The sequence below is a fragment of the Protomyctophum parallelum genome, assembly GCF_964188405.1.
Source record: "Protomyctophum parallelum genome assembly, chromosome: 13".
Classification (NCBI taxonomy): Eukaryota; Metazoa; Chordata; class Actinopteri; order Myctophiformes; family Myctophidae; genus Protomyctophum; species Protomyctophum parallelum.
In genome coordinates, this window is record NC_139708.1 from 19763899 (window position 1) to 19774723 (window position 10825).

Below are 10825 nucleotides of genomic sequence, written 5' to 3' on the forward strand. Positions count from 1 at the left end.
AATCTCAGATATTGCCCAAGCCACCAGGTCTACCACCAATGTCCAATGGCACACACACCTACTTGTCAAAGATGAGGTCAAGTGAACATCACTACATTTCAGCTAATGGAGATTGTGAATCTATAAATAATGTTCCTGCCACAAGTGATTGCTTTGCACCTCAAAACAAGATGAGCAGCCTGTATGTTGATCCTCACGATGAAGACCCCTCAGAGTCAGAACGAAGCAGCATTATGCCCATTGTAAATGAGCAGCACAAGCAAGAAGAAATCAACAGATTTGTTAGCCATTTTCAGAATGTAATGGCCGGGAAAGAAGATGGCTTGCATGGTAGAGAACTTCACAACACAAAGAGGCAGGCTATGGAGATGCTCTATGAAGACAGCTTGGCTGAACAAAGAAACTACACCAGCCCTGAAATGTCAGCACACACTGCCCCTACAATGCAGATTCCAAAAGAGTTGCTGGAAGAGTTTGGGGCATGGCAGAGGGAAAGAAATGGAGTGAGGAAGCAACTATTCCAAGGGGATGTAAATGGGTTTGGTCCTCAAAACACAGAATACTTCCAGAAACCAAAACCCAATTCTCCATGGTTTAATCCCACTAACTCATCACAGTATAACATAGCCTCACCAAATGGCAACCCTCTCCCGTACAACCAGAATATGAATGTAAACCAGCACTCTGAGCATCACATTCACAGCCAACAGAGCCAGGACCATATCAAGCTCAAACAACCTATGGCCGCCTGTGAGCCCTCTAACCCGCCCAAAATTGTATCGCCATCTGTACCTGTGTTTGCATCTCAGAATTCCCACCAGGTGCAGAGAGGTCTGTTTCAAGAATACAGTCATGGAGATGGGCCATCTACTCGCTGCTGGCCAGGAAGGAACCAGGTGGGGATTGGTCTGGACAGCATGGCAAGGGCTGCTAGTGACTCAGGGATGCAGCTGGACAAGAACAAAATGCTCAAAGCGGCCGTTCTTGCAGAGGCTTTCCTTGCACAGGGCTTTGATGGCAACACAAGGCCCCACACCAGCATCCACATGAGCAATGGAGACAGGAAGCAGGGACTCCCACAAAACATGTGCCACCAGGGAAACATGTACAACCCTCAGCAATTCAGAGGACACAACACTAACGGTGCAAGGAAGAAACTGCAATCGCTGCCTCTTATGTATCCTCTTTGTGACCCAAGACAGAGCTCTGGGCAGATTCTTTTTAGGCCTCCTATCTTCAACTCTAGATCAACTCTAACCTACACAAGTGACGCACCTCTCATGATGCCAGACACAAAATGTACACAATTCAACCCCTATGCCAGTGACCTGATGGGCTGGCAAGGAGAGATTCATCCTGGCATGACATCTCTCTTGAGGTCCCCGAGCATGATGAAGAACCAAGAACGACCTATGAGCGAGCTTCACTTCTACTCGGACAAATGCTACGAGGAATGGAGGAGTTTAGAGACTGAGAGAAAGCAGGTAAGCAAGTATAATTAATTTTGATACACAGATTTCAAGAGTCGACGCCACTGTATTTCATAGTCTACGCTTTTGCTTTGACATATTGGTAAATAAATACCTCTTTATATTTTCTGTTACAGACAGAAGTCATCCTGACTGAGACATTTCCTGGGAAGCGGATTTCAGTGGTGACCAACAGCTTCCTGCCCAAGACACCACCACATCCCTCAAGAGTGGACCGCCTCGTTGCTGATCAGATGCGAGAACAAGCTACGGTGAGAAATCAGCCTGATTTACCATGGTGCTACCCAACAGGTTCATTTTGTCATGTTAAGTTTTTAAAGTGATATTGGTAGTTTTGCGGTAATTGAAGCCTACTGGAGACATGCAGGTAGTCGGAATTGGGACTCGAACCTGTGACACGCTGTCAGGCTACATTAGAGCCTAGGTGTTGATTGTTTTTGACGCACAAACATAGTAATGTTTTATTTATTTATTTTCATTTTCGAGGTATAAAAAGTCCTGAAATTGTCACTTTAGAAATGTGTAGATACCCTGTTACAGTTGAGTCAGAAAACAATGTTGCACATTTATCTGGGGGGCCAGACATAATAGGCCTATTCATTTCTTTTTCAACTTGTAACATGAATTATTTTGTTCCAAAGGTGGCAAGCCTTCTTGGCCAAATGGAATGTTTGCGCAGCGTCCCATTCCATGCTGATATAACCTCTGCGATTGTCAGACATCATGAGGCTATTTGGATTACCAGGGCCAGACGCAAGGAGGATTATGTCAATACAGGAGGGACTGTTTTCGGAGAGGACAGAGGTAACTGGTCAACACAATGTTAAGAACAAGCTGCTTTGTCTAAAACACTGCCAGGCAATGTACTGAATGTTCAGAATCAGTATGATCTATATGTAATATTTTAATTAACATGAAAAAGTGTAGAGATATAGACAACAACGTGAACATAGATTCAAGTCCTGGCTCATTTCACACGCTATTTCATAAATCTCACATTGTCCTAACAACATTTTCAGTTGTCGTGAGATTTATTTTTGCTTTAATCTCTGCGTAAAGCAAAATAAAAGTTATGTTCCATTCTCAGTTGCTATGCCTATAACATGAGTTATTGAGAATTCAGTAAATAAGGACATCCAACAGGGATGTACATTGTGGAAGTTTAGACAAAGCTCATTAAAACGGAGACATTGAACCTAACATAATGATGATACTGCCCAGCTTTTGTCCTAAACATTGCTTCCTTCTGACAGGCTTCCAACTCCTGGCCATGGCACTGAAGGACTTGAGTGCCACCACAAGGGTGTCCCGCACAGCGCTGTGGTGTGCCCTCCAGATGACCATGCCCAGATCAGTTGAGCATCTTGACTACCCCGTTGACAGCGATGATGCTTGTGAGGAGAGCAACACAGGGAAAAGTCTGTTGCTCTACGGAATAATTTAGCAGACAAATGTTAAATTGTACCAAGACACACCCAAATTAAATTAAAGTGAGACTCAGTGGAGAAAATTCACATTTTGCGATTTTGCAATTGGAAGCTGATCAAATATTTATCGCCCAAGTCTTTGTAGCAAGCTGAACAAGCATTCAAGCCTAAATAAAGGCCATAAAAGGAGCATCCCCCAGAGCATAACATTTCTGACATGGATTGAAATGAAAATAAATGAAGCATTCATAATGTTTCAATCTGGAAGCCAATGTTGAAATTTAAACTCATCTTGTGAGTATGTTAAAGCAGCAGATGACAGTTGAAAACAATTTGTATCCCTTCGCTATACATTTAACTGGACATCTCAATTGTATTATGAATTGGCTCAAATTCAGCCCCCGTTCGGTAGATTTTTATCAAATATTTTGTCTGGTCTGTTGCTATCACTGAACACAGTATTGCCTTCATCTAAGCTCTTTCAAGCACATCATCGTGAATAGTTGAATTAGGAGTTTGTGTGAAATGTGATTTCCCTGCCATACAGTATATCTAATTGTGTTAATGTGAATCATTCTACATAAGTCTTTTACTTTATTTATTGGCCATATTTATGCTAAACATTTACAGTAAGTGAATGTTTTTTACTTACTATTTATTTGAATGTAGTGTGTCCAGATATTCTTAAACCGAATCATATCCTGTTCTTATGAGCCACCTTTTAGCTTTGCTTTTTTCCTCCTTTAACAAAGTAGAAGACTAATCTGTCATAACTCCACTGTTCAGGAGAAATTAATTGTGTTCACTGTTATTTGAAAAGTACATTCTTTTCAGAAGATATCTAAATTAGTAATGTTTTATAATAGTAGTGTGTAGGCCAGGTTCAGGGCATATCTTAATGTTCACCAGTATACAGTATATATATCACCTCACTGCTTCTGGATTAATTAGATAATTCTGAATGATATGAACCCTGCTGTTTCAAACCATTTTTAATGTTCTGGTTTGAAATCAATTCTAAATGTTTACCCTCATAGTAATTTTGTTCCATCAACTGAACAATAAAGCAAGTCATATTCAAAATGTTTCTTTATTTGAAAAGCTGTTGAAATGAACCCCATTGAAAACACAATCCTAGTACATGATATAGCTGAGGTATAAGGTAGATTGCTTTGTTCTTATTCTCATACCAATGAATGTACATAGACTTGTAAAATATAACCGATGCAAAAGAAACAATACAACGGATATGAACATGTGTTTTGACAAATGTAGGAGTGCAGACACAAGGAAGGCATTGGAACCAAGTGTACTGGAACTTTTCAGCTGATGACTTTTGATCATTTTAAGGGCCATTGTTACTTGACTGGCTACAATATTCAAAATATGAGATTGACAGACTTGAAACCATAAGGATAACATATTTTTACTGAACAAAGAAAAGGGGCATGTACAGTTTGGCAGCTTCGTCCCTTGTTTTCCACAGTCTTCAATAATATTAATTGCCCAATCAGAGCATAAACTGTGGGCTGCATTCTAGACTATAGACAGTCTAATGAATTAATTGTCCACAAAAGTCTCAATGAGGTTTAGATAAAAAGAGGCATCATCTCGGTTCCTTTAATTTTTTTCTGGTAACAAAACCTTTTACGTACAAAGTGTTTGTAGTTTTCTTCTTTTATCTTCTTTTTTCACCTTTCTGTGTACGCTTTTTCTCCTTCTCCTTTCTATCCACCTTGGCTAGTTTATCCTTCTCACGTTGCATCTTGTCGGTTTCTTTCTTCTTCTGAGAATCATCCCGAGCCTGATCTCGTTTTTGCTTTTGTCTGTTCATGACCTCCTCCACGTTGGTGTTCTTGAACAAGGCTGAGACTTCCAGTGAAGGACAGTTGCAACGGAAATTATTCTGCCCCACTAATCAATAGTTATTACTTACATTACTAAAGAGATGTCAATTATTGAATTGTCATTAATTATGTATTTACACAACACTATAAGACTATTGCATGGTCACTTGTGCAGAGCACAGCTTTTAGAAAGGATACATTTATCACTAGGAAAAGGTGGTCCAGCTGGCTCCTCTTCTTCAACTTCCGTGCTTATGTCAAGGAAAAGACTGACAGACACTTATTAAAGCATGTCCAAATGTTTGTTTTTTATATAGATGACAATCTAAAGTAGATTTTTTTTAAGAATGTAAGCACGACCCAAGAATCACAGATTAGTCTCTCTTATCCAGCATTACACGACTCAAAGCACAAGGATCTCTTGTGATGTCCTTCAGGTACTTTTATTCTGATCGTCATGGGCAGCATGTGACACGGACATTTCAGCAAAGCCATCGGATTACAGAATGTTGACATTCGGAGCTAGGCCTGTATATTGTACATGCCAGACGTGCCTACTCGGACTGCTTTTTGTGTTTCACCCTGGTCCGTTTAAAAGCGAGGAAGGCAGTGACACAATGTGTCAGTGCCATATGTTGCCCAGGCTGATCGGAATAAAAAAGTACCTAAATAAGATATGGTGAGTGCTGGTGACATTTTTGCTATAATCTAAAACAGTGGTTTTCAACCCTTGTCATTTCAAGTTCCATTATTTATTCGGCATTTGAACCACAGACCACCATTTGATGAGATTTAGCCTCTCAGAACCAAAACTAAAAAATATTTTGTTGCCGTTGATCAAAATAACAATTCTTCTACATTCTCTAATTGTGTAGAATTCTTGCAAATCAAGTAATGCCGATGTTTAACAATAATTTTACTCTTGTCCAAAATGGACCCATTTGGTTTAATTTTACACTCTCAAGAGTTAAAGATCTATACGGTTCCATTTGGTTACCAACTGTCCATTGTTTACCTGGGGACCACCCTATGGGACCACCTGGAACCGTTTCAAGGACCACTGGTTGAAAACCACTGATCTAAAACACACGTTTTTATTGCCGATTGTGCTGATGGGAGATAATGCAAGACTCATTTAAATCAAACCAAAAGGATATTCTTCTCCATCCGAGACGTTGGCATATTGAGCCAGGAGTGCCTCTTTCCTCTTCTTGGACTCTTCGGAAACCTCCTTCGGTTTCACCACAATCTGAGCCTGTTTCTCTATCAGACTGGCAATCGCCTGTACCTCAACTATGGCAACAGGAAAAAACAAAACAAGTTAGTCCACCATGGCTTACCAAAAATATTACAAAGATATTATAATAAACATGTAGTAACTTGTTCTTGGCATTAGAAAACACCGGAGGTTTTAAATATGAGACCACATTATAGTTGGAGCTTAATCACAGAGACAAATCAATGTTTGAAATGGGTGGAATTCATTAATTACCATCACCATCGCTCTCCCCCTTTGATCGTGAACGACTATCTGTCCACTGCTTGATGATCTGGCTGCAGACGTCTTCAAGAGCATCCTCCTCCTCCTGCACACAAAGGACAGTTACTTCCAGACACTAGATATTCTGTTTTTGTTTGTTTGATTGTTCAATGCAATAGCCAGCACCATAATATGGTGCTGGCTATTGCATTGAACAATCTGTAATGTCAACAGTCAGGAGTTGTCACATATTATGTGACAACTCCTGACTGTTGACATTACAGATTATGATTAGGACCGTCCTAAAATGGTTAAGACGCATGTTTCTATATAGATCTTAAATAATTCTGCACAGATGACTGCATCTAATAGTGGTATACATCTTTAAGCTAATAATAGACTATCAGTGGACGCTGAGCTGTTAACAGTACACCTGCTACAATCCGCCAGACTGCCTTGACAGCTCAAGCTAAAGGGACAAGATAAGTCTTAGAATCTATCAATCTAAGAACCCCATTTGACAACACATGGTCCTGCTACTGAATATCATCACAACAACTAATGAATGATAACTTGTTTAAGAGACAAGCGAGTCTATAGCCAGACAACAACGTGTTGTTGTTGGCAGTAGCCGAGGAAGGCATGCCATGATGCCGCTGCCTGTGGATATTCACCAAAAACGCGGATAATATTCCCTGCAGCGCCTCTCCCTTCTCCTCGTCACTCTCATCTTCTTGCAGGATCCCTAGAATATACGCTCCGTACACCTCTCGGTCCACTTCCAAGCTGTCCAGTCGATCATTGAGCCAGCTTTCAAACTCCCCGGCGTCTGTCACGGGCGCAGCCATGTTGGCCGTTTGGGGTCCTTCGATAGTGCACGACAGTGTCCACACGCATTGCCTGTAAAGTAGCCCTCTCGTTTCTTGACTTTGGTATGGCATTTTAGTGTTTACTGTTTACCTTTGAAAACTTGTGAAAGTACATTAACAGCCTCCATATAGATACAAATATTAATACAACTTGACAAAACATGTTTTATTTTATTTGCTAAGGCTGGGTGGATGGATGGCGTAAAGTAAGCCGCACGGTGGCGATAAAATACAGCAAACAACGAGACAGCGAGCGAGGGCGCCATGTGTGTACAGTCAGTGTTAGCCCTGAAACATGACTGCCATGATGATTATCATGACAGTCATGCAGTAACTGCACCCTGTTTTTGGCGCTCGCTGCATTTACAAGATTTCCGTATATATAAACATTCATATTTCAAATATAAAGTACTCACAATTTGTCCCACGGGTGTTAGTTAGTAGCAGCACCAGCGATTAGAATTACTGCATCCCGCGTTGTTTAATAAAAAGCATTTTTATCCGAGCTCCCCGGCTACTTTTTTCAAACGGGGTTCGTTTGGGAAATTCACAGTTGCACACCGGGAGCGCACTCGCCTATTAGTCTGTATTGGCAGGGCGGTCAGCGTACCTATATCGAACACACCGAGTGCCACCCTCCTCCCGACCGATAGGGGCGCGTAGTTGAAAGCCAATGGCAAAATAACAGCTCGGATAAAATGCTTTTTATTAAACAACGCGGGATGCAGAAATTCTAATCGCTGGTGCTGTAACTAAGTAACACCCGTGGGACAAATTGTGAGTACTTTATATTTGAATTCCGAATGTTTATATACGGAAAAGTTGTAAATGTAGCGAGCGCCAAAAACAGGGTGCAGTTTCTTCATGACTCGTATGAATACGAGAGTCATGAACCATTGCTAGTACAGTGTAAGTGTAACACTAACTTTTGTCACAAAAGTATGTTTTGTGCATACTAAAGAGGCTTTCCTTGGATTCATCCTTTTAGCCTAGCCTACCTTATATTGTACTGTACTTGCTTCAGGTTGCTTGTCCATGCAAACTGTTAATACAGTATTAAATTAATCAAAAACAGGTTGGATTCCCTGACCTGACGGCATGGCAATGTGTTGAGGTGAGGAGGTACGTGTCCCCGAGGCTGAGCAAGACAGTCAACCTGAATCTCGCCTGGATAAAGGGCTACAATTACTACCCGTCCAGAAGCTCAGCTGATGTGTAGCACTGCATGGCTGCTCTGTTTACTTTTTAAAGAAGGTGAGTACCCTGAGTTAACCAGTTCTGTCTTCCAGAGGCATTCACCCTACTCTAGGTGTAGACCAGTGGTTCCCAAACTGGGGGTCTACAAAATATTTTTGGGGGTCCCCAGATGATTGTCACTCAACAGTAAACAAACCATCATAGGTATCTGCACATTTCTAAAGTTACAATGTAAGGACTTTACAGTTCACACTACAAGGTGTTGTGAGCTTGTAGTTTGGCTATTTTCACAATTTTTTATCTGTGGAGCTATATAAGTCAAACTAAATCGAATGCCTCAATTAGGCTACTTACTACTCAATTTCAATTCCTTGTCAGGATGGGGGGATGGGGGGTGAGGGAACATAATGTTCCCTCATTTAACATCAGGCGATATTGGTAGAATGTACTAGCATAGTGTAGCAGAAGATTGCCTATTTTCAAACCAAACCGATACACCTGGAAAACACAACTTGGTGGGCTGCATTAGGAGGGTGACATTATGCTTTTTGGCCACAGGAGGGAGGTAGACGTCACTAATTAAAGCCTTATTGCTTTTCATTAGAGATGAGTATTACTTTGTCTTTGACTCAATGTGGTCTTATGGCACTATTCCAGTAGTTTCCAACCCTTTTCATCATATCAAGGTTCATTATTTATTCTGCATTTGAGCCACGGACCACCATTTGATGAGATGTTACCCCAATATTATTTTTGACAGGTTCACGGGCCTCACAGCCAGAAAGGTTTGAAAAGCCTACTCCACTGGGTGTCAGACAGAAGTCCTGCTGGCTCCTTAATCCTGCACTGTCTTACCAGAGCTTTGCAGTCGTAGGATATACAGCTACTGTTTGTTCTACTCCTTATATAATTGACATTGTTAGGATAGGGTTTGTTATCCTGACACCACCATGATGGCTGGGCTGTGGCCTCCTCTTCTTTGTAGGTTGTGTCATTCTTGTCTCTTAATCAGATCGATGACAGTCGTGTCATATGCAAATCATAGGATGGAGTTTGAGCTTGTGTGTGGCGACTCAATTCATGAGTGAACAGGGAATACAGGAGGGGGCCGAGCCTCCTCTAGAGAAGTACAAAAAGGTATCACGGACGCAAGTCTCTCTGAGTCTGTTTTGCTCTCTGTGTTCGCCTGCTGCATGTGTGTACACTACAGTGTGTGGGTGTTTGTCTAGACCAGGGGTCTGCAACCTTTTTGAAACAAAGTGCCATGTTTTTAGTTTCTGGATAGTCCGTGTGTCACTTTAATGCCAACACACCACAATTCCAACATGTTTTGATTGTCCACGAATATAACCTTTTCCCTAATATTCTTTCACATTGTTATAATGATCATTAGACTCAGAGCATAGGCCTCCTATCTCCCTCCCCCAGTCAGAGTTCAGAGTTTTAATGAATGTAGAATGATGTGCAGGATGTAATTTACATACAAATATGAGTGAATTAATTTATTTTACTAAATTTTTTCAATTGTTTATTTACCGGTAATTGTTTGTTTTTTTATGCCAGTGTGCCAGTGATCACCCTCCTTTGTGCCAAAGTTGGCACCAGTGCCAAAGGTTGCCTACCCCTGGTCTAGACAGTGTATTATTAATTTGTTAACAATCAATAATTAATTTGCTAACCATGTAAAGTCCTCCGAATGGCATGATAAAAATGATGGTACAGTAATTGAAACATACATGCTGCATATAGAGTGTCAGAGTCTGGACTCTGTATAAAGGCAACAAACTACTTGGCCAGAGCTAATCTAAGATGAAGTTCTCTTTACCACTTTATCAGTCTCCAGGTTGTTGTTTATATTGCTGTTCCAAGGTGGGCTTGGTGAATACCATTATGTTTAACATTTGCATAATGAAGGATTTCAAAGATGCACAGAAGTCACAAGATGATACCTATAGAGCACCGAAGTCCTGACGTAACTCGCTCATCCCGACGATTCCCCTGGTTCGCGGAAGTGATTTCTCTATGGAGAATAACATGGGGTGATCTTAATATCGTCTACTATAAGCGTAGTGGTCCAAAAATAAACAAGCTGTCTCGGCGTTATTGTCGGGAAAGTGTCTCTGTATCGTTTGCAACAGTCAGTCACTCATGATACAGTCTGCTTCTAGCGAAAATCTAACTAATTCAGCAGCAGTAACATTAGCGTTTTCTCTCAGTCAGTTGATTCTTCATATCCATATGAGTGAAGCGGCCGGGGTGACATGTTTATTTTTCAAACACAGTTGTTATATGAGGCGATCTCAAATCGCCTCAATGGGGATTTCAATGCAACTAAACAAATACATGAACCTGGGGACAGACGCCCTCTACTGAAAGTGACGTCAGACTTCGGTGCTCTATATTACAGAGTATCTAAGCAAGTTGTGACAAAACTGACCGTAGTGGGCCGCCATGATAAAAAAAAACAGGCAGGCAGGCCAATAGGCGGCAGGCCACCAGGAAAGGTCTGGGCGTG

At 41.2% G+C, this 10825-nt stretch overlaps 1 protein-coding gene across 1 annotated transcript; it reads right to left on the reverse strand.

Annotated features, from left to right (window-relative positions):
- Positions 1–3988: 3988 nt before the first annotated feature.
- On the reverse strand, positions 3989–7108 carry ccdc43 (coiled-coil domain containing 43). Its single transcript, XM_083780290.1, has 5 exons — positions 6919–7108; positions 6257–6350; positions 5922–6057; positions 4963–5012; positions 3989–4783 (listed from the first exon to the last, which is right to left on the reverse strand). The coding sequence occupies exons 1-5, from the start codon at positions 7090–7092 to the stop codon at positions 4596–4598; spliced, it is 642 nt and encodes a 213-aa protein (XP_083636416.1). The 5' UTR covers positions 7093–7108; the 3' UTR covers positions 3989–4595.
- Between the last annotated feature and the right edge of the window lie 3717 nt (positions 7109–10825).